At 53.7% G+C, this 23,406-nt stretch overlaps 1 protein-coding gene across 2 annotated transcripts in view; it reads right to left on the reverse strand.

Annotated features, from left to right (window-relative positions):
• The window catches only part of UCKL1 (uridine-cytidine kinase 1 like 1), a 42,284-nt gene that overhangs the window by 13,570 nt on the left and 5,308 nt on the right, over nt 1–23,406 (reverse strand). For both annotated transcript variants that reach the window (XM_024219447.3, XM_024219448.3), the window contains exons 2-7: nt 9,175–9,368; nt 7,626–7,732; nt 6,710–6,880; nt 5,474–5,545; nt 2,026–2,215; nt 1,391–1,452 (exon numbers count right to left, since the gene is read on the reverse strand). In XM_024219447.3, the coding sequence (XP_024075215.1) occupies nt 1,391–1,452; nt 2,026–2,215; nt 5,474–5,545; nt 6,710–6,880; nt 7,626–7,732; nt 9,175–9,368 (796 nt within the window). The remainder of the gene's footprint in view (nt 1–1,390; nt 1,453–2,025; nt 2,216–5,473; nt 5,546–6,709; nt 6,881–7,625; nt 7,733–9,174; nt 9,369–23,406) is intronic.

Raw genomic sequence — 23,406 nt, forward strand, 5'->3', positions numbered from 1 at the left:
ACTATATGGACTTGCTGGCCTGTGGGGTATTGCATGCAGTCTCATGCACTGGGCTTCCAGGCAGCAAGATGGCTGTAGCCGAGTGGGAGCTTAAAAAGGCCAATTAGAGTGGAGAACTTGATTTCCAAGTGCATCTGACTTCTGTGCGCATGTGCCCTTCTGGAGCGTAGCTATCTTGAAAAGCAAACAGATTCCAATGCCAAAATCAAAGTGCAAAGAGACCCCTCCAGCCTGCCCCCAGCATATCCCCGAGTTAACATACAAAAGCTATATAAGAACCTAAGTGTTGTGGCGCTGAAATCACCAGTCTGCCCTTAATCTTCCCAGGGAAACTAGGAACTGCAGCACGCCGCGTACGGTACACAACCTCGTACGCTGATCGGACACCCCCCCGAGTGCTCAGACGGAACCCACCCTTCCGGGGCTGTTACACTCCAGTTAAGGGATTCAAGATTTGTGAAAACTAGAGACGGCTGAGGATGTGGAAGTCGGAATCTGGATCCGACTTGGAGCCGGTTCAGACTAGTGCTCAGGTGTGAGGCTGAATCACGGCAGTTGGGCTGGACGCTGCTGAAAGGTCTCAGCTCCCAGGGGGCAGATCTCAGCTGTTTTCGCGAGGCTTCGACCAAGGTGGGGGGGCGTCTGAATTGGATTTGAAAAACTGGCCTGTTCTGAGAGTTGTTCAGAGCCAGAAACCCAAGGGCTGCGCGTGCTTGGAGGGCAGGAACTGGTGGAAGAGAAGGGGCCAGAGCAATGCACTGGCGGGAGAAGTCAGGGCCTGGGGCTGCTGAGTTTCCTAGGCCTGCGGTTAGGAAAACTGTACCGGGGAGGAGGCAAGTACAGTGGATTCCGCTTACTGGCAAACTCTCAGTTCCCAGCAAGAAGTTGCTATTATCCAAGAGCGCCCAGTAAGGGACAGGCAGGTTCAAGGGGCTGCAGGCGCGGAAGGAAGCCAGGGCAGGGCACGGCCCAGAGAACGCAGGGAGAGGTGCCGTGCAGCTCTGCGGGCCCCCAGCATCCTCGTGCAAAGCTCCAGCATCCAGGCTGCAGCCCTCTGCCTTCAGCTTGTAGCATGCCACCGTACAGAGGTAGGCCCAGCAGCAGCGGGCACATGGATGCGCGGCTTGCTCTGCCCAGCGCCCAGTGGTAAGGCCAGTGCGGAGGGGCAGAGGGAGGAAGACTCGCCCGGTTGAGGAGAGGTCAGGAATCTCGATCATCGCCCCGCTGCTCTCACATGCAGAGCAGCAGAGGGAGCAAATCCCAAGCCAAACGATACCCCGGCTAGGTGCTGGATTGTGTCACTAGCCACGCCACTGCCCCGGCTCTACCCAGGCGGTAAGCACCCGTATTGCCACCTCCCTGAACTGGAGCTTCTCAGCGCAGCCCTTACCTCTTCCAGCTGGCTGTGGACATGCTGAACGATCAGGTCGATGGCCACGGTGTTCCCGCTACCTTCGGTGCACCAAGAACAAGAGAGACAGGGTGAGTTACGGGGACTCAGCGTCACGTCAGCACCACCCTCTCTGGTGCCTGCGATTCTGAAACACGGGAACGCTGGGTCCCTGCCTTCCCGGACCCAAACCGGTAACTCTGCTCCCTACCGGTTCAGCTAGTGGCAGGCCCAGGGCGTCAGCTGGGGTGAACTGAGGCAGACCCACCGACGTAACCAAAAACCACCCACCACACGGCAGCCCCGTTAGCTCCTTGGCAAGGGTTTGGCACAGCCAGCCAGCTCACCCTGGTGCCAACACATGCTCACAGGGAGTTGCCAGGCCAATTAATCTTGATTGGGAGCCATCGAGAGCAGGGGCTATAGGGATGGGCAGCAGGGTCATTCAGTGTGCAGTTGGCATCGATGCCAGCTGGAGGGCAGAAGGGAATAGCCAGAGGCGAGAGCAGAGGGAGGAGGTGCGGGAGCTGGCGTTTGTACTGCTCTGCTAAGGGACAACAAGCCACGGGATTTCTCAGCGCGCCAACGTAACGAAGGAGGAAAGAGGCCGGTGGGAAGCGAGCCGTGCTGGGTACCTCGGGGCACGACGATGTCGGCCAGCCGCATGGTGGGCTGGATGTACTGGTCGAAGGCGGGCTTGACAAACTTGTTGTACTGCTTGATGACCCCCTCGATGTCCCGGCCGCGCTCGCCGATGTCCCTGCGCAGGCGGCGCACCAGCCGGATGTCCGAGTCCGTGTCGACAAATATCTTCATGTCGAGAAGCTGAAAGGAGGCGGAATGCGCACACAGCGCGGTGGAGTGTCACTCATGGGGGGTTATCAGGGAGGGGAAGCCGCAGGTGGAGACCTGCCCAGTCAAGCCAGCGAGAGGAAGGGGAGCTCTCCCTCTGCTGTTAGCAGTTCCCCGATCCCCGTTGCTGTCACAGAGCTGAGGGCCAGGTTCAAGCCCCTTGAAGGGAGCTGGAAATCACGCACTGGGAAGTCACCGGGGTCCAAGCAGCCTTGGAAATCACAGCAGGGGAACTAAGATATGTCAAGGTAGTGCTTGGAGTCCTGCTGCACAAGCCTGCGCCATCATGACAGAGGAACAGTCCCCCCAGCTCCGGCCTCACCCGGCAGAAGGGAATCCATCACAATCTCCTCTTCTAGCGTGCGTTTCCCCTACAGCTCAACGGGACCATCGGCGGGAGATTGTAATTTACCTGGTAGCGAGGGTCTGCCACCGAAAAGGGGCCCATACAGCCAGAGCCGGTAATGGGTACAGGCACGAGAAGTTTGGTTCAAAGACCCATCAATGGGGGAGGGAAATTTTATACCTATTGTCACCCTTCTTTTGACACCAGTGTCAGCCCTGTGCTGAGCAACAGCAGATGTCAGGGCCTTGCAGCTCAGCTTCCCACTGGTATCAAAGATGTGGCATCTGAGTATATGTGTAACTTATACATATAGACCAGTCCTGGAACAGAGGTGGTCAGCCAGCATGCAGGGAGCAACTCCGTCTCAAGAGCTGATCTCAAACTGCTGCTTACACAACTTCCTCTCCAAGGACCACTTCCTCGATGCAGAACCGTGCAGAACAAAAAACCAACATCACAAGATACGTCTTCCCAAGGCTGAACATTTGCTTGCACACTAAGAAAAATATCTTGGAAGACTCTGTGTAACAGTTTCACCTGCCCAATTAATATTAAATATATTTAGGCATGGCAGAATTTGATTTTTTTGGTATAATTTTCCCAGGTACTATTGATGTTTATTTTTAAGCTTTATATATTTTTATCTATTTAAATTTTCACAGTTGCAGGAACGTATGGAGGGGTCAGATTAATTATTTAATGACAGCAGATGTTGAGATTCAAAAAGTTAAAGCTTTATAACTATTAAACATGAACTGTCAACATCACATGTCAAAACATACAAGGTAAATATCCTTAAATCAAACTCTTATAAGTTCTCAGGAAGCATTTTTCTTACTTTGTCTAGCTGTAACTTTCAATGATCATTGCTGGGAATATTTATTGTGTGTGTGTGTGTGTGTGTGTAGATGGTGAAATCGACATTTACTGATAAAAATCGAATCCTTCCAAGCCTAAATCTATCCCTAACCTAATGGAATGAACGGGTGACAGCCTCTACGTTGTGAAATCTGAATATAGCCCTCCCACCCATGCACCTTCAGAGACACCCATGAAGCGACTAGAAATCCAGGTCAACTGAGACACTGTAGTTCCTGAGCCGGGAGCCCAGTCAGGATGGGCCAACTTTTCATTCTCCAGGCAAAGGCCCAGTCCATAATCTGCCTGTGGAACTCACTGCCGCAAGAGGTCAGAGAGTCCAATATAGCAACTGATTCTCTTTTTAAAGGGCTGGATAAACTTGTGGCCAACATCAGGATCAATAAGGTGGGGGAAGGGGGTAATCCAAGTTAAGCTTCAGGCACACACTGCTCGTCATGGGTCTGGAGGGAATTCTGTCTATCCAGGTTCTTATTAGATCCTATCAGCATAGCCGCTGAGTACTCTCCCTGTCTCCTCCGTACACAGCATTGCAGGACTCGCTAGGGCCCCATCCCCATCCTGCAAAGAGTCAGGGATTGGCCATTTCCAGAGAGAGGGCACCAGGCTTTATGGGCCTTCGGTCAATGCGGCCTTAATCAGCCACTTCCTGCACCTCAGCAGGTGCAATTCACACACCTATTCTCACGCCCGCGAGACCCAGTCTGTTCTAAAACTCACTTGTACTAGTAGATCCCACTCTTTCGGCGGGGCGCTATTTCCCAAGCTCAAGGTTGGGGAGGAGATGAGAGTGGCTAGTGACAATGGCGGGGACTTATTAGGATGTGCCAGAACGTAACTCGTGGGCGCTGGCTGGCTAATGCTGGAAGTGGGCCAAACACAGCAGGTCGCCCACGGCTGCTCAAAGTCACAGCCCTGCCTTTAAGTCGGAAAAGCAAGAACGAGCTATATCTTCCCCAGGAAACGCTCCTCTGGGGCTACGTCTACACTTGGAACTAGGGGTGCGATTCCCAGCTCACGCAGACATGTTCCTGCTAGCTCCCATGAGCTGGCATGCTAAAAATAGTAGCGTAACCACGGCAGCGAGTAGTGGCCTGGACTAGCCGTAAGCCTGCCCAACCCCCATGGGTATGCTCTCGGGCAGGCTAGCTAGCCCATCCGCCACTCTCTGCTGCCTGTTCGACCCCAGCGCCGCGGGCTGTAGCACGCTACTTGATGAGAGCTAGGGCAAGTGTGGCTTTGTGAGCTGGGAATCACGCCCCTAACTCCAAGTGAGATTCCCCCAGCTGACCACTGGATGTCATTCTTGCTCCAGACGAGCAGATCACGAGAGCGCATTGAGCAATAAAGCAAAGCTTCTGGATGAAAGCGGGCAGAGACATTCGGGTTTGTACACAGCTTGGCCTCTCATGTTACATGTTTTATGTATTGCGTTAGGGCTCATAAAAAATAAGGAACTCGCAGCCCGGGCAAGGATCAGATAAGCTTGCAGTTGCTGGACCAGCTCACCCTAGCAAACGGACTGCAATGTGTAGAGACTAGGAGTGCAGAATGGTGCCAGACTTAGTGGTGTTTTTGTGCAGTGGACAATTGCCACCAGGAATTAGATGGTAGCCACTAAACTCATTACGCCTGGTACCAAATCACCAGCCTCCACATCTCTACAGATGGGTTAGCGCATTAGCTTGTGTTTCTCCCAACGTCCTTCACCTTGGCTTTGTAATCGTTGGCAGCTGAAGCCCTTTGAGATCCTACAATAAACTTCCACAGCAATCAGGAATAGATCTTCTGAAAGCATCTATCTCCCTGGCCCCAGATATCAGAGACCATTAGGGGGAAGATTCCACCTTCCCTTCCTCTCTACACTGCGTGTGGATGGAGAGGCGTACAGCAAGGAATGCTCCTCTACCGCTCCTACTTTCCCAGCCGGGACGCGAGACGAAGCCGTGAGACCCTCTTGGCTTTGCCTCTGCAACCCATCGTCCTTCTGAAGGACCCTTTCTCACCTCCAGGAGCATCTTGTCCGCAAAAGCCATGATGCCTTCAAAGATAATCACGTTGGCGCCGTACAGAGTTTTCTGGGAGGAAACAGAAGGAAATTGGTCAAACCCAATGCAGTTAGAAAGAGAACGAGAGGAGAAAAATACTCCACTGGAGGGAGAGATGATAAAGGAGCATGAAGTTCAGCATAACAGGAAGGATTTGAATGCCCTGGGACTCCAGGGTCAATTAAGGCACCATTGCTAGGCCCCAACGAGTGCCGCTGGGATACCAGACATGACAAGGGCACCCCCCTGACAGTAGAAACTGCGATGAAAAAGACCAACCCGTGGATCTATATCAGAGGGTCCAGCCCCTTCAGAGACACCATCCCCAGAGAGAGGATGCATCAGATCAAGGGAGCAGCAGCTGTCTTCCCAGGTTTCCAGGCAAGAGATGAAGCTGCTTTTCAATTGATCTTCAAGCCAAGGAAGGAAGGAAAGAATTCAGCCTGACTGGGGACTGACCAAGCCCATTACGGAGGAGGCCTCTCCTATTATCGCTTATGAATACCAGTCCCGCGACGGGCGACTCGCACTGCTTCCACTACAGAGACGGTCTTTTCATTTCTCCTTCCCAAATCTCACCCACTCAGAACCTTTCCATGGCAAATCTCTGCCCTCCTCCCTCAAGACTGCAGATACTACCCTCTCTGCAAGGAGGTCTGGATTGAATTCCCTTCAGACCTTCTCCATGCTATTCCTCACATCGACGGCTGGGGTCTCCCTACTGTAACGAATCGAGAGACAAGTGCTCACACACACCTGCTCCTGTACCTGGGCGGCTGGGACCAGAGACCTGCTCTGTCAGCTCCAAAACCATGGCATTCTACCACTTGAGCTAGTGGGGAACTCCCTTTGCTGCCAGTAGCAGTAGATCCTTTATCTTTTGTTTGCCAGCCACTAGATGACAGCATCGCTCCCTCCCTTATACATACCAAGCCAGCCCGTTTGGGGAGAGCACAGTGCCACTGCTGGGTTCCTACCAAGCCAGGCACCAGAAACAGACACCATACTTCCCATACAGCAACGTGACCCCTAGGCAGGGATCTTGGGTTTTCAATCTATGGTGTTTGATGGGACTTTTAGTCTGAAGATGTAGGTGCATTATCCCTCTTCCCATCTCAGCACAGCCCCTCCGCCCCCAGCACACGAATCACCCCCCCACCCTCAGGCCCCATCAGTCCCTTTGTGTCCTTGTACCCATTCCTTCTTCCGGCTGTGGGTGGTGAAGTCGTAGATGGGGATTGTTACGCTCTTGCCTTGCTTGAGTTTCTTCAGGGTGGAGATGATCAAGTCAAAGTCGAAGGCGTCGGGGTGGTCGAAGTTAAAGTCGTTGCTGGCCGCCTGCTCCTGCTGCTGTTTGGTGAGCACCTACCCGAGACAGGAGGGGGCGCTGCAGGGTTCATTGCCTTACTGTCGAAGCAGAGAGTGGCGCAGCCTCAGGAAGCCTCAGCCGGGAGCCACCCGGGCCGTGCTACGGGCAGTGCCGCGCGTGTGCGGGCGCACGTCCCTGACACACGAGAGAGCAGCACGACGGCCAAACTGTGAAGAATTGCCCTGGAGGCAGAAGCAGCTTTGCTTGCTGGCCCGTATCGTGGCGTATGGGCTGCAGCTGGCGAGACCCTAGCCCTTTTATTTCTAGGGAAGAGGGAGGACGGCCCAGTGGTTACGGTGCCATCCCAGGAGTCTGGATGCACAGGGCTTGGGCAGATGGGGGAGGGGAGCAGCTCCCTGGACAGCGACCCCTCCCCCTGCGGCTGGGGAGCAATGGAGGCAGGAAGGGGGGGGGTGCAGAGCTTCCTGCAGCCAGGGGAGATTCCCAGAGGTGGGTCTGAGCTGGCCCTGGGAGTGGCTCATGGAAGAGGAAGTCCTTTTCCCTCTCCAGCCCAGCAGGAGCCCGGTGCATAGTAGGAGCCCCTGGCTGGGGGGTCCCCAGCGCCGCCCCTCCCCAGCTCCTGATGCAGCCAGGCCACAGACACACACTCGAAGGAGTCGCCGGTCTCCCCCTGACCTGTTCTGCCAAGGGCGCCGGCACACCCCGCTCAGCAGGACGGGGAGAGGACTCCAGAGGGGATAAACACGCCCGACCTGGGCTAAGGACCTGGCAGCAGCTCACCTTGTAGAAAGAGTCCATGGAGAGCAGGACCACCCAGGGCACATCTAAAGCTTCGATGATCATTCTGGCCACGGTGGTCTTTCCAGAAGCACTGCCCCCTCCCAAGCCTGATGGGGGGAGAGAGAGAGAGAAAGAGTAGCATGAAGCAAACATACCGGCAGCCCAACCTTCCAACCTCGGTTAACGCTGGCAGATCTCGCCTGGCTGCACTTGGCAAGTCGGGAGGGAACTTTTGGAAATCTACAGCACATTACTTGCCGTTCGCATAATTAAACGTGCTGCGACGCCAAACGAATGATTCCTTAATTACAAGTAGCTGGGGATGGCGAAGGCTCTTCAGATGAGGATCATCGGGTTAGGAGGAGAGCCGGCATTCGAACCAGCCCGGAGAGAGTCCTGGTATCGGACACACACGACGGTAAAAAATAAACTCCTCCCACGAGCACGAGGTGCAAACAGGGGGACGTTGCTGAGAGAGAGAGAGCCAGGACAGAGGAGGGGTGGGGCTATTTGGAGCATCAGCTCATTAGGGTATCGCTCGCTACGTGTACACACAGCAGCCAGTGGCATGAGACCCTTATCTCAGTGGGATCTTTGGGCACCACCGTAATACAAACAGATACGTCCAATGCACCAATGTCTGTCACTCCGCAACATACTGGGGGGGAGAGGGAGGAAGGGTCCCAAGTTCTAAGGTGCGTACGCGGGGGGTCACTGGTAGGACTGCAGACCCGCCCCACTCCCTCGTGGTCCTGTATTTACAGATTCCAAAGCCAGACAGAACCATTGGGATCATCTAGTCTGACCTCCTGTAGAACATAGGCCAGAGAATAATTCCTAGACCAGGGGTCGGCAACTTTTCAGAAGTGCTGTGCCAAGTCTTCATTTATTCACTCTAATATAAGGTTTCGCGTGCCAGTGATACATTTTAAGGTTTTTAGAAGGTCTCTTTCTAGAAGTCTATAATATCTAACTAAACTATTGTGGTATGTAAAGTAAATAAGGTTTTAAAAATGTTTGAGAAGCATCATTTAAAATTAAATTAAAATGCAGAGCCCCCCGGACCGGTGGCCAGGACCCGGGCAGTGTGAGTGCCACTGAAAATCAGCTCGCGTGCCGCCGTTGGCACGCGTACCATAGGTTGCCTACCCCTGTCCTAGAGCATTGTAGCTTCCAGCTGCCCACGGAGAAAGATGAGGACCCTAAGGGAGCAGCCGCTAAGACAGACTAATCAGAGGCACAACACCCCGCCCCCCCCACCACCACCAGTTTGAGAAGCTCAGAGGCCCAAGCTTGGGAACCAAGCTGGAGTCTCTGGCGTGGCAGCGAAGTGTGCTAGGGAGGCAGGAGCCATCTCAGAGAGATGCACTGTTGCAAAGGACCCTATGCCAAGCACATGCCAAGATCCCTGCTATGGCAGCTGCGAGGGACGGCACGACCTGAAGGAACACACCCCGCACCTGCACTCAGCAGAGAGCCCCTGAAGCCACCCTGCGGACGTTACCGCCCCACAGGCCTGCGCTCGGAAAGCTCCCAGCAGATGCCTTACCGATGACAAAGGCCTCTTTGGACTGCGTCCCGTGCTCGTTGTACCATGGCGGCCGCCCGGCTGTGTAGATCGTCCTTTTGCTCGTCCGCAGCAGGGGCGGCTCGGATTTGCACTGGCTGGTGGTCCGTTTCCGGGGGGGCCTCGCGGCACCCACCGCAGGGTACAGTCTGTCTAAGGATTCCGCTCCGCTGGTGCTAGGAGACGGGAAGAAGAAACCTGGTCATCTGGGGCAACATTCGCAGTGAGGCCCCACCGATCTGTGAGGGCATCCCCTCGAGAGCCGTGCAGGGAGGCTGAAACTTACGCGTTGGTCTGAAAAGAGGCCAGACGGATTAACACTAAACCGTGTTCTCCTGAACTCGCCCAGGGGAACGAACACAGCTGGGTTAATGAGGACCCTCCTCTCCCAGCCACCGTGCGATCTCCGCAGTGGATTCTGCAGTGGTTCTTGGCACTGCCCGTGGAATGGAACAGACCCCGCAGGGTGGATGCCAGAGGAGGGTCCTGCCCAAAGCACTGTATTAACCCACTGCCTACAGGGCGCTCCTGGGTCTGACTGGCTTGGGAAACAGGCTGTTTGGTAACAGGAAGTTGCCCCAAGTTCTGGCCCTGACTAGTGCAATCAGCAGGAAGGTGTTGTTCAGGGAAAGTGTCTCTAGTGGATAGAGGGACCTGGGGCTCAAGACCCCGGGCTCTCTTCCTGGCTGCGCCAGGCTTCTTGCGTAGGGTGACCAGACAGCAAGTGTGAAAAATCGAGACAGGGGGTGGGGGATAATAGGAGTCTATATAGGAAAAAGACCTAAAAATCGGGACTGTCCCTATAAAATCGGGACATCTGGTCACCCTATTCTTGCGTGACCTCAGGCCAGTCGCTCAACCATTACGTGCCTCAGTTTGCCCACGTGTAAAAACTTGCCTGCTGGTACCTCACCCGGGGCGCAGGGGGAAGCTTGCTGGTGAAAGCTTCTGAGCTCCTCCCCGGCGAAGGGGCTACACAAGCACATAGCATTGGGAAGTGCCATGATGGAGACAGCTCCCTCAGCAAGCAGTGAATTCTGTGTTATCCACGTGCCAGGGTAAGAACGTCTCTGCTCTTTAGCCGGGCCTGGCCTATATGAGGCCACACGCTCCCACTCCTTAACACACACCTCTTCAAGCAATATCTCCTCCCTCTCCCCCCCGCCTCCGTTAGCCAAACTGCCCCCCCACCGGCCTGCTCTGAACTGCCCTCTTGAGTCTCAGCTCATTCAGACTCTCTCTTCAGGGCAGGGAATGTGTGCTCAGCTGCGGAAAGTCAGTGTTCCTGTATTTAATAATGATTATTCTCTGCCTTGCAGTAGAACCTAGAGGTCCCACAAGCAGGGCTCAGGGCCCTCCAGTGCCAGGCGCTGTACACACATGGAACAAAACACGGTCCCTCCCCCAAAGAGCTTACAATCCACGTCATACCAACATGTGGCAAGCCCCCAGGTCAGCAGACACCACAGCCACGCCCCCAAGTGAGAAGGCAGAGGGGTTCATGGGGGCATAAAGAAAAATCACCCATATAAAGGGACCAAAAATAGCCAGGCACAGACAGGAGACCCCCTCTCCTTCCCCGACAGCAGGGTGGTGCGTGGTGGGTTGTATTTTTAACTCCTCCATCTGCCTTGCAGTGGCTGTCTGGCTGCAGCCAGTGCATTTCCAGCCCTTCTGGCCTCATAGCAGGAGGGGGACGCAGGCTGCTGGGGAGGGGAGCGCGAGAGGTGGGTGTGTGAGCGTGCCCTGTGCTGCGCTGCTAAGCGCCTCCTCCTCATCTCAGCAGCTGCTGCAGTGGGGGGGGGGGGGAACCAACCCCCTGGCCAGGTCCTTTGGCGCTTGGCAGCCCCGCGGCAGAGGCTCCGAGTGGTGCTAGGCGGCCCCCGGCCAGGAGATAAGCTGCAGCCGGTGCTGCCAGGCCAACGTGCCCGGGATGGAACAGATTATTTATATCAGATCGGCCGACTCTGGCCTCCCTGCTCCGCGGGCTTTCCATTTCCGAGGCTCAGGGGGGGAAGCTTTCCTCCGTCTTAAGCACACGTAAGGGGATAACGACGGCACCAGCAGACGCTGCCTGGGCAGGGAAGCCGGCTTAGCACTGCCTGCCCCCATCTCCTGGGTCCCAGTGGAGAAAGACCAGAGCTGGCGTGGGAACAGGAGAAAGTGAGGGCCACTGGCTCATTCCTGGAGAGCGCTATTACCCTGTCTCCTTCCTAGGATCCAAGCTATTCCTGAGACCTCTGACCATACACAAGGGGCAGGGGTCCTATCAGCCTTCCCCCTACAGGCCCCCCTCCCACGTGGCAACCTGGGGAGAGCAAGGAGGCCACAACACCTGACACTGCTCCCCCCCATTGGGGGGCCCCATCCTAGAGGCCAGCCGCAGAGCCATCACCCTCGCAGAGTGAATTGGCACGCGTCACCGAACATTTTTAGATCAAGATTGGGTGTTTTTCTAAAAGATCTGCTCTGACGCAAAGAGGAATTATCCGGGGGATGTCCTATGGTCAGAGTTATCCAGGCGGTCAGACCAGATGGTCACAACGGTCGCTTCTGGCCTAGGCAGGTGGGGAACCAGCAGATAAGAGGGGCACCGAAGGATGGACGCTAGAGGTGGTGTGGCCATCACTTACTTTTTGTCTTGGAACACCGTTCTCTGCAGGACAAGCCCGTCATGGGGCCGCCCAGGTCTGTTAGCAGGACACAGAAGGAACTGGAGACCAAGAGGTGCTTTGGACATCAAGCGTCTCACCCCCACCCCACTTCCTGACCCCAGTTGATTGGCTGAAGGGGCCAAAGCCTGGAAGAAAACGGCCAGGCCACAAAAGCCAGGCAGAGGAAATCACTCTGCGCAGGACAGGAAATCTGGGGATCCCGCCTTGCTCCGTTCACTGTGCTGGGGGGGATGGGACCACCCACTTATTTCCATGGGCTCCCCCCGCAGCATGATTTCAACGCCATCCTATTTCTATGCTGTACTCTCTTTAAGAAGCGAGATGGGGACCAGGGGTTGGGGGCAGTGGAAAAGGTGTGTGTTTGCAGACAAGATGATCTTTAAGTGAGTTCAGCGGGGCAACGGAGTCACGCAGGCTGAACGGGCTCCCGGCCCTCTGCGGACTCACTCCAAACCCTTTTGGTCTCTGACCAGCTCTGGCTGTAACCTTTCAAACCCTGCTTGAGAGGCTCAGCAGCAGGCAACCAGCCAAGGGATTAGAGAGATCATCTACCTGGCCTGGCATTTAACAACATGCCAGCCTCCATCTCCCAGTGAAACTCTCGCCCGGCTGCAGAGGAGATGAGCACTCGGCATTCACCAATCCCACAGTGTACAAGCACCTGCCGCCCACATGGAGCTGTTTGTGACGGTGGTGACAAGTTTGTTTCTTTCCTATTGGCTTGACGGCCCTTTTCCCCCAACTTTAGGGTTTTTTCGCCACCTAGCAAACACCAATTTCTGCCCCCCCCCCCACACACACACACCCCTCTCCCTGGGGTCTGAATGGAGCAGAAACGGAACCATCTCGCCTTTACCAACTTCTACTTCATCCGGACAGTAACAGCACGACCACTGCAGCCCCAATTGTGGCGGTCAGGTTCTGGTGGACAAGGCACGGTAGCTGCTGCAGATCCAACATGAAGAGCATGATCCCTTGAGTCCAACACCAAGGGACTGGCTTGGGGGGGTTTATATTTCTTGGTTACCCAATGGTAAGTTTTTATGTTTTTTGTTTTGTTTTGAAGCTTTTTTCCCCAACCTGCTTATAACAATTTTAAACCTGGCCAAAGTTTGGTCTGAAAACCCTCAGCAAAAGTACAAATGAAAGTTTAAATGTTAAAAGCACCTGCTGCAGCTATGCAGAATAAACAGTGAAGAGGTGTAAATCTTGGTATCTTAGCTAGCAGGAGAAAGGGTTGGTGGGTAAGGCAAAGGGCCAGGAATCAAGCAATCCAGGTTCAGTTCCCAGCTCCATCACAGATTCCCTACATGACCTTGAGTGACTCACGTAGCCTTTCTGGGCCTCAGATAACAGCTGTCCTTCCTTTTCTGTTTCCTCTATTTAGATCACATCTTACCAGAGAATGATGTGGGCAGCCCCTGCCTCTCCTTTACTTCAATGGAGTTTCATCCAGGTGCAGGGATCTGCCCACACAGAAACGTCCATAACAGAGAATTAAAAAGCACGATCACAAACAGGTGAGGCCGACAGGGAAAGTCCACTGGATTGTATCGACTCAAAGGGCTCCTTCCCGCACAGAGAAGGTGGGAAAAGCACGGACAGCCAGCCTGGGTACTTTGTTCTGCTCTCCTTTGGGGAGCCCTGCGGCAGTAATTAAACAACGCCCACTATTCCCCGAGCGGTGCTGATACCCGAGAAGGCTGCTGCTGCGTAGACAAAGACATTCCAGCTCGATAAAAACAAAGATGACGAAGACGCAATTGTTATTTACCGGGGAGGAAAAAATGTTCGTTTCATCTACATTCCAAACGCAGCTCTCTGGGTGGGGACTGATAGCACGCTGAAGCGTCTGAGCGAGTTTTACCGATGGAGAACACAGGGATCCTGTCTACCAGAGCCCTTCTCACCCTCGTTTTCCTAGAATGATTAGCGATACCATTGTGCGACGAGTGGGCAACTTCAGCTGGGCTCTCTGGGCAGGAGGGGGTTCAGTAAGCTTGGCAGGGCAGGGATTGTCTCATCCTCAGTGGCGGTGTTTGTCCCGTGGGGGTCTCCTGCATAGCTCAGGTCTGGGGCCCTACCCGTGACCTCGCACGCACAGCATGGGCGAGATCACGCCGTACGGAGGGCACCATTTTGAGCCCTGGCCGGCACTGAGGACAGAGCAGCTGACACCCGGCGGGTCGGATCTGGTTTTCAGGGGGCCTTTTGCTGCCTTGGGGCCCCTGCAATTGGCGCAGATTCCTAACGCCACAACTGCTCCTACACTTTCAAACCATTAGGAGCCCAGCACAGTGGACCCCCTGTCCCCGACTCGAATCTCGAGGTGCCACCCTACTACACAGATAAACTAGGACCAGGAGCCAGGATCTCTGAAGTTCTGCTTTGCCTCTGCCTTTGGCTCAGTCAGCTCCAGGGGGCCCCGACTTTCAGAGGTAGCCTCGAATTTTGGATGTCCAACACGAGACACCAGCGGGCTGATTTCCCAAAGGTGCCGGGTTCCCGCAGCTCTCGCCAACTTCAACTGGCGTTGCACGTACTCGGCTCCTCTGAAAATCTGACCCCAGGGGGTTCAAGCCACGCCCAGAATAAGAGGCTACACTTTGAAAGTCTAAACCTCAGTTTTTTTGTGCCTCCGTTTCCCCATCTAGAACACACACTCCACCACAGACCCACCTTCCAGGGTGTTGTGCTGATTAACATTGGTACAGCACTTGAGCTTGTGAAGTACTGTGTGCACACAGCAATCCCACTGGTTATCCAGCTGTGGTGTTCCACCAGTGAGGTCCATTGGGACCTTTTCTAATTTCCGTTGCCATGGGATGCCTAAAAATGTGCGAGGGAAAAAGATGACTTAGAAATTTCCATTCATGAGAAGCAGAACCCTCATCTGGAAGGGTCCCTTGGGAGAACCCTTCTTGGATCCAGCAGAGAATTTTCATCCTATTCCAAGAGTTCATTTGTTATTTGCTATATATTTTTGCCTCCAAGTAGTCTTGTAGTTTAACACAATCCCATAATCCATGTATTAAGTGAACATATGTTTATTTGTTTCAGCTGTTTCGGAGTCCAACAAAGATCATGAAACAGAAACGAATGTTGCACTTCAATTTTTTTTTACTGCTGTATTTTATTGCTAGATTTTCTGATAGTGCACCAGAATTCTCCTGTTCGTCCCATGTAATGGCAATTCCCATATATAGTTCCTAGACAGGTTTCTTTGTTGGCTCCAATTTCCTTTTTAGTTCACAACATCAAGGACCAACTGCTTATAATTAAGGCTGCGTGTCCGTCACAGATTCCGTGATTTTCCGTGACCTCTGTGACTTCTGCAGCGGCCTGGGCCAGCAGCAGCAGTTTGGGTGTAGGAGGGGCTTCAGGGCTGGGGTTTGGGGTGTGGGGGGGCGCTTACCAGGGGGGGGGCAGTCCCTGGCTCCCACCGACATGTCCCTGCAGCTCTTAGGCATAGGGGCCGGGGGGGCTCCGTGTGCTGCCCGTGCCCGCAGGCGCCGCCCTCGCAGCTCCCATTGGCTGCGGTTCCCAGCCAATGGGAGCTGCGCCTGCGGAGCTGGTGCTTGTGGCGGGAGCAGTGTGCGCAGCCCCCCGGCCGCCCCTCCCCCTAGGAGCAGGGACACGGAGCCGGGTAAGGAGCCTGCGAGCCCCACCAATCCTCCCCCCTCCCCCGCCAGCGGGAGTCCTGGGCTCCCCCCCCCCCCAATTCCCTCCCTGCAGAGCACCCGCAGCCCCCTGGCCCAAATTTTAGTTAGGGATATATAGTAAAAGTCATGGACAGGTCACTGTTTATTGCCCGTGACCTGTCCATGACTTTTACTAAAAATACCTGTGACTAAAAGGTAGCCTTACTTATAATGCAATCTCGCCTACTTAGATTGTAAGGGGTTTGCCGAAGGGACAGTCTCACCATGTGTGTATGGCATTCACACAGAATTAGAATTCTTTGTCTTGCAGTAGCGCCTAGGAACACTAGTCATAGAACGGGAGCCCAGCGTGCTAGGCGCTGTACAAACACAGAACAAACGATGGTTCCCTGCCTCAAAGAGCAAATAATCTAAGTAGTGCCCTGATCTCGGTTGGCTGTAACAGCAACAAGCATGGGCATTTAGCACACACAATCCTGCCCCTTAGGCACGGGGGCTACAGTCAGCTCCGGGTTAACGGCCCCAGGCCATATGGATCAGTATTTGCAAAAAGAACATTTGTATTTTGTACTAGGAAGAAGAAATTGGGCCTTGAAGTTTCTGGAGGGATTGTAAATCATTTGATTCAGAACGATCACTTGTGACATCTACGTTGCTTGGCTTACGTTGCTGGAAGCTGGAATTACAACGAGGAGGCCGTATTAAAGGACTGCCCGCACCGGGAGTTTCAGGGGAGCACTCTAGCATTGCTCCAGGTGCTTCGTGGGGCGTGGCAGGTCATCAGAAAGCATTTCAAAGCCTACGGGGCACTATCGCATCGTTCAGTTCTAAAGGCATCTACCGTTGTCTGGGTACCGCACCTGGCCCAACAGGGTCCTGCTACGCAACTAATACAAGGTAATCCTCCCCAGAACTCATCACCAACTTGTAGATCCTGAAACAGGCACAAAGTGAAGCCCATCGGCTCACCAATGACTATGAAACCCCAGCGTTAATGCCGCCTCCTCAACACAAAGGGGATCAGTCTTGGTCGTAGATTTCTCCCCACGGTGACGTGCCCACGGTTCTATGGGTAACGTTCCGAAAAGTAACTAAGTGACCTCGGAGCCGAAGTCTTGCTGAAAACCAGCAGGACTCAGGCTTTGGCATAACATTTCAAAAGCAGCTGGGGGTGGAATCCTGCCTCCACCCATGTCAATGGGACTTTTGCTTCAACAAAGCCAGAACTTCAGCCTATATCTGAAGCATAATGGTCAGGAGAATGGAAGAGACCAGGAATGATCCTTTTACTGTCTCCCCTGTTGGTCTTCAGCTTAGACCTCAGAGAAAGGCTCTGATACATCAGGGATACCCCCCTTCAGTGGCTCCCCAACTTGGGCCTTCTCGTTGCTATTCTCAAAGGAGGGGAGTGGAGACGCACCAGGGACAAGCAAGCCCCCCTCTTCCTCGGCTGCTCCCTAAGGTACACGGGGGAACGACACAGCCCACCATGGTATGTTGTATTGGGTGGGACAGGGAGACTGAATTTCCAGTTAAAAACAAAGTGTCATTTCAGCCTCCCAAGTGTATTTGGGTACGGCGTAGTGTAGCCTAGTGGCTCGTGCACTGGACTAGGCCTCAGGAGACCTGTGTTCTATTCCTGCTGGGAGACCTTGGACAAATCACTTCCTCTCTCCGTGCCTCATGGTCCCCATCTGTAAAATGGGGAGAATGATACTGACCCCCCCCCCATCAAACGCGTTGAGATCTGCGATGAGAAGAGCTAGGTGTTAATAGTGTGAAATTATTATTCGCTGCTGGGCAGATAGAGAAGTTTCCTCTCCTTCCTTGCTGCCCTTTGCCCCATCCCCTCCCACTCCGAGATACGGGGATTGTGGAGAAGCCAGGGAAGTATTATTTCAGCTTTTAACATTAAACCTGACCAGATGAAGGATAGAGACACGCTCTGGCTACACAGCCCTGGACGCTCATCACAACACTCCCAACCCCACAAAATTCTCTCCTGTCCCTGCAGAGTCCTCCTGATTCTCAACCACAATCCTTCCTCCAAACAGGACTCCAGGTTAACTCCTGCCCACCTAATCCCACTTGCCGTGACCAAGGGAGGGGGCAAACCCCCGGGATAATTCCAGTTCCTTTCCCAGTGTGAAACACCACCGTGAATTCGTTCACCAGCGTCCCACAAAGCTGTCCGTTAATCCTGGAGAGTAAATCAACTGCACTCCTGTTGGTGACTGATTTGTTAGCCCCAGGCTCTCTGCTGCAAGACGGGAATTAGTTGTGCAGATTAATATTGGCACAAACTAAGGTAGCTTTTCTTTGTCACTCAATTTACCTGTCATACAGGGGGGAGAGGAGACGGATGCTTCCAATTTTAGATCAGTCTCAGGTAGTCCTGGGGCTGCCCCCCTTTTAAAGTTTAGTTCCTTCCATCCCAATGCATTCTGTGTGCCAAACTGCCATCTATTAGCTTTAGGACCAGCTGGCATCATGGACAGGATCAGACGGGTTGAGGGGCCAAAGAGAAGACACCCCCCGCCCCCCCACGAGAGTCGGGCCATCTAAAAAGGCAGCAGATTTCATTTGCAGTAGGAAAAAGAGTTCACACACTTCCCAACCACTCCCAACTCTGAAAAAAAAAATCACCGTTCCTCCTTCCCCCTAACAGCCAGGAAAGGGAAAGGATCTAAGGCCAGTGAGTTAAAGGGGATCCCACCCCTGTTTGCAATATGCTAACCCTAACCATTGAGCCTGACTCTCTTCCCGGCTATTCCCCCCCCCCCCCCCCTCCAACCACCACCACCCCTAAACCCTGCAGCAAGAGGAGCTGTTTTGCACAGGTTTCATCCTGTGTCCTGGGCGAAGCTGCTCTCTCTCCCAGCTGCTGTCTCCAATTTCCCAGCCCTCCGACAAACAGCCACGGTGCTTTCGTGTCCGGAGGCGCTAAGAATTCATTGACAGGCAAACAGGGATTTAAAAAACAACAACAAACAAACCACGACACTCACCTGCCTTCAGCCCCGAGGGCCCAGCAGCCAGATATCCCGACACCCGCATATATCGGGGGGCTGCTCATTCCACCCAGCTGCAGCAGAATCAGGCTCTAGTGGGGGGTAAGGGAGGGGGACGAGTTTCAGGAGGTTAGAGAGAGTGTGTGTGTGTGTATTTTTTGGCTGGCCTGTCACATGGCCACCTGCACGGCACTAGCATTGTAACAGGGCTGCCATGTGAATGAAGCACTCTGGAGAAACCACACCAACGTAGTCCTGTGTGGGGCTATTCCTTACTCCCAGAGAGCCTGTGGGGTTGGAGGAAGGGTTTCAGACCCCCGGCGTGGTTTGCTTTCCAATCCTAGGGGGCTGGGGTGTTAGTGAAGGGCTGGGCAAGGAAGACAGAGGGAGGCGAGCAAGAGCCAGCGGCAGAGTCCTGGAGCGGCCAGCGCGCCTAGGAAGAGGATCGCTTATCCTAGAGATTATGTTCATTACCTGATATTAATAGCACGGACTTTGTTTAAAAAAGGCGGCAGCACCCCCCCCCCTCCCCCCCCCCCCCTCACCCCGACAGGCCTCGCTCACCTGCTGCTGACATTCAGAGCCCGGGCTCACTGGGGGGAGCAGTGAGGATGACCCACTGCTGGGGTAAGGGACGGGCCAGTCTCACCGACTCCCCCATCCAAGCCATTGTAGCCGTGTCCGGACAAAGAGAGCTGCAGCTGCGGCTGGGGGGGAGCCAGAGTCCTTCGGAACGGATCAGAGCAAGCAGATTAGCAGGCCCAGCCCACAGCCTCCCCCCTAGGGAATGTATCAGATATTAGCCTAATACCCAAACAAGAGCCCGTGGGGACAGAGGAGACTCCCTCTGTCCTAAGCAGCTCATCTGAGCCGGGGTATTAATATTGCCCTGGCATTCCTGGGGCAGACCCCAGCTCTGCAGGGGAGGGAGCCAGGAGCCCCCAGCCTCCTGGCTTTTAGCTACAAATTCAAATTCACTCTGAGCAGGGAAGTTCTGAAGCGCACCCAGCTCGGGGCCGAGCCGGTTGCTGGAGGTGGATCTGCAGCTGCGGAGCTCTCCTGATATCCCCTGAGCTGCTTCCAGCCCCAGCATAAACAAGTCTGTGAAACTCAACACCCCCAGCCCTGGGTAACCACGCAAACAAGACACCCCCTCACCCCGTGCACGAGGCCGCTGCATTCTGCACTCTCAGCCATCCTGCTGCCAGGTGCTTTCCGCCAGCCCTGCCACTTCGGCAGCAATTTTCCACCCGCTGCTCCTCTCCCAGCTGAACACGTCCTCCCAGCAGAGAGAACAACACGGGAAGCAGCTGTACATGGAGAAAGGCAGGGAGCTTGGCATCGCGCCGTGTGGCTGGGCCTGGGGAAATACCTGACTGCCAGCAGGTGCCAAGGGGCAGCTAGGCATGGACGAGCGGCAGAGTACAGGAAGAGGGGACTTAGCAGACTGAACGCAGGGAGTGAGGGGAAGCGTGAAGGGGGCAGGATTCTAGGCAAAGGACCACAGATGGGCTGGTACAGCAGAGCTGGTAAGGGATGGGGGACTAGGAGCATCAGGTCAGCTCCCAGACTGCTGCACTGGGCAGCACAGTGTGGGGAGGAGGTGACCAGCCCTCTGTGGAGAAAGAAGTGGTTCAGAACTATTTAGAAAAACTGGACGAGCACAAGTCCATGGGGCCGGATGCGCTGCATCCGGGGGTGCTAAAGGAGTTGGCGGATGTGATTGCAGAGCCGTTGGCCATTATCTCTGAAAACTCAAGGCGATCGGGGGAGGTCCCGGATGACTGGAAAAAGGCTAATGTAGTGCCCATCTTTAAAAAAGGGAAGGAGGAGGATCCGGGGAACTACAGGCCAGTCAGCCTCACCTCAGTCCCTGGAAAAATTATGGAACAGGTCCTCAAGAAATCAATTTTGAAGCACTTCGAGGAGAGGAAAGTGATCAGGAACAGTCAGCATGGATTCACCAAGGGCAAGTCATGCCTGACTAACCTAATTGCCTTCTATGATGAGATAACTGGGTCTGTGGATGAGGGGAAAGCAGTGGATGTGTTATTCCTTGACTTTAGCAAAGCTTTTGATACGGTCTCCCACAGTATTCTTGCCGGCAAGTTAAAGAAGTATGGGCTGGATGGACTATAAGGTGGATAGAATGCTGGCTAGATCGTCGGGCTCAACGGGTACTGATCAATGGCTCCATGTCTAGTTGGCAGCCGGTATCAAGCGGAGTGCCCCAAGGGTCGGTCCTGGGGCCGGTTTTGTTCAAAATCTTCATTAATGATCTGGAGGATGGTGTGGATTGAACCCTCAGCAAGTTTGCAGATGCCACTAAACTAAGAGGAGTGGTAGATACGCTGGAGGGTAGGGATAGGATACAGAGGGACCTAGACAAATTAGAGGATTGGGCCAAAAGAAATCTGATGAGGTTCAACAAGGACAAGTGAAGAGTCCTGCACTTAGGAAGGAAGAATCCCATGCACTGCTACAGATTAGGGACTGAGCGGATAGGCAGCAGTTCTGCAGAAAAGGACCTAGGGGTTATGGTGGATGAGAAGCTGGATATGAGTCAACAGTGTGCCCTTGTTGCCAAGAAGGCTAACGGCATTTTGGGCTGTATAAGTAGGAGCATTGCCAGCAGATCGAGGGACGTGATCATTCCCCTCTATTCGGCACTGGTGAGGCCTCATCTGGAGTACTGTGTCCAGTTTTGGGCCCCACACTACAAGAAGGATGTGGAAAAATTGGAAAGAATCCAACGGAGGGCAACAAAAATGATTAGGGGGCTGGAGCACATGACTTATGAGGAGAGGCTGAGGGAACTGGGATTGTTTAGTCTGTAGAAGAGAAGAATGAGGGGGGATTTGATAGCTGCTTTCAACTACCTGAAGGGGGGTTCCAAAGAGGATGGATCTAGACTGTTCTCAGTGGTACCAGATGACAGAACAAGGAGCAATGGTCTCAAGTTGCAGTGGGGGAGGTCTAGGTTGGATATTAGGAAAAACTATTTCACCAGGAGGGTGGTGAAGCACTGGAATGGGTTACCTAGGGAGGTGGTGGAATCTCCTTCCTTAGAGGTTTTTAAGGCCCGGCTTGACAAAGCCCTGGCTGGGATGATTTAGTTGGGGATTGGCCCTGCTTTGAGCAGGGGGTGGAACTAGATGACCTCCTGAGGTCCCTTCCAACCCTGATATTCTATGAGTCTATGATATAGAAGCGTTTAGCCACTTAGCAGCAGGTGCCTGGTGCAGCACACGAGCTGATTAAAACCCAGCTGTATACACCTTCCCCGGGCACATGAGAGCCTGCCAGGTTGTGCTCCACACAACCGGGCCAAGCTCCGAGGTCACGGGTGTGCGTAAGGCTGACGTGTCACCGAAGCAAAAGGGACGTTACTTGAACAAAGAGAAAAGACAACAAGTTTGGGGTAAAAACCCCATAATAATTGGGGACTTTCACCCCTTATGTGGGCAGTGATTACGATCCAGATTACAAATATAAAATAAGCTTCCCCTGCCGCCCCACAACCCACACTGATCAGAACTGGGGTCCTGCTTTGCTCCCCTGGACTGAGGGGCCCAACTCCCCAGGACAGAATTTCCAATGAAGTTTTTCCTTTGTTTTGCACCCGTGTCAGCTGCCTCCAGCCAGCCCTCCCTAGGAATTCAGTGTTTGACTTCTGACGACCTGAGGGCTTTGAAAAATGGAGCCACTGGGCTGTGGGGAAAAAGGGGGCCGAGAGGTGTGTTTGGAGAGGCAGAAGGGCAGGCCAAAAGAAGGCCCGGGAGCAGAGGGGCTATTCCGTACACCTGAGGGGGCAGGTACTGAGCATTTGCTGCAAGTGTGCCAGGCACACGGGCTTTAAGAACACAGCAGCCCTGTTCAGCACAGTGGGGTCTCGATCCTGTTTGGGGCCCTTCAGGCACCAGTGCAATACAGACAACTTTTGTGAGTGACCTTTAAAGGCCGTAATGCATGTCTCTGGGTGGGTTTCCTTTGCTGAGGCAGGTACGACACTTCAGGGGTCTGAGTTTCAGGAGCCACAACCCCAACTGGTCAACACAAGCTGCGGGGTCTGAAAGCCCAACTCCAACCGTCTCTGATATTTAAACACTCAACAGCCTGTTGCACTGGCCTCTGGAGACAAAGGCCCCACTCTGAAATAAACAGGACTGCGCACGTGAATGGGATTTCAGGGCACTGGGATCCTAGTCTAGTATGGGGCACACATAACGTTAGCACCAATGCACGACACCTAGATTAACAGAAGAGAATGTTACCCCGAAACACGTTATCAAATCACTAACACTTGGACCAATGAGGACGTGTAAAGAAACAGACAAAAAGAAACTGCCCCAAACCCCTGCTTGAAATAACAGTAAAACTGCGACACACGGCCACAGGGAAGGGAATTCAAAGGGAAAGCTGACAATGCATCCCTAACTCGAGCCATTATACTGAGCCGTCCCCCCAAATAATGATGCCGATCACAGGGCAGAGTGGGTGAACTTCAAAGGAACACGCGGAGAACTTTTTTCCGTGCTGTAATTTTATTTTAAACTCCCTCGTGTCTGTAAAGCCCTTTCAGAAGTTTAAAAATAAAATCTTTCCCCAGCGATTTCTATTCTTTCCCATTAAAGAAAAAGACATAAGAAGTTGGAGCCCTCCCCACCAATGCTTCATTGTTCTTTACAGTGAACAGAGAGCTTTTTTCCGGTCTTTGTTTCAATGTCCAAATGACGGGGCTGTCACCTATTCTCCGGACAGAGTCTGCTCCACAGTCTAATCTAGCTCCTAAGCTAGTAAGAGTCGGACAAAATCGCCTTTCTTCATTCGATGTTGTGGTTGTTTGAAATGTATGCCAATACCAAT

The sequence above is a fragment of the Terrapene carolina genome, unplaced genomic scaffold, assembly GCF_002925995.2.
Source record: "Terrapene carolina triunguis isolate 2854851 unplaced genomic scaffold, T_m_triunguis-2.0 Scaffold130, whole genome shotgun sequence".
Classification (NCBI taxonomy): Eukaryota; Metazoa; Chordata; order Testudines; family Emydidae; genus Terrapene; species Terrapene triunguis.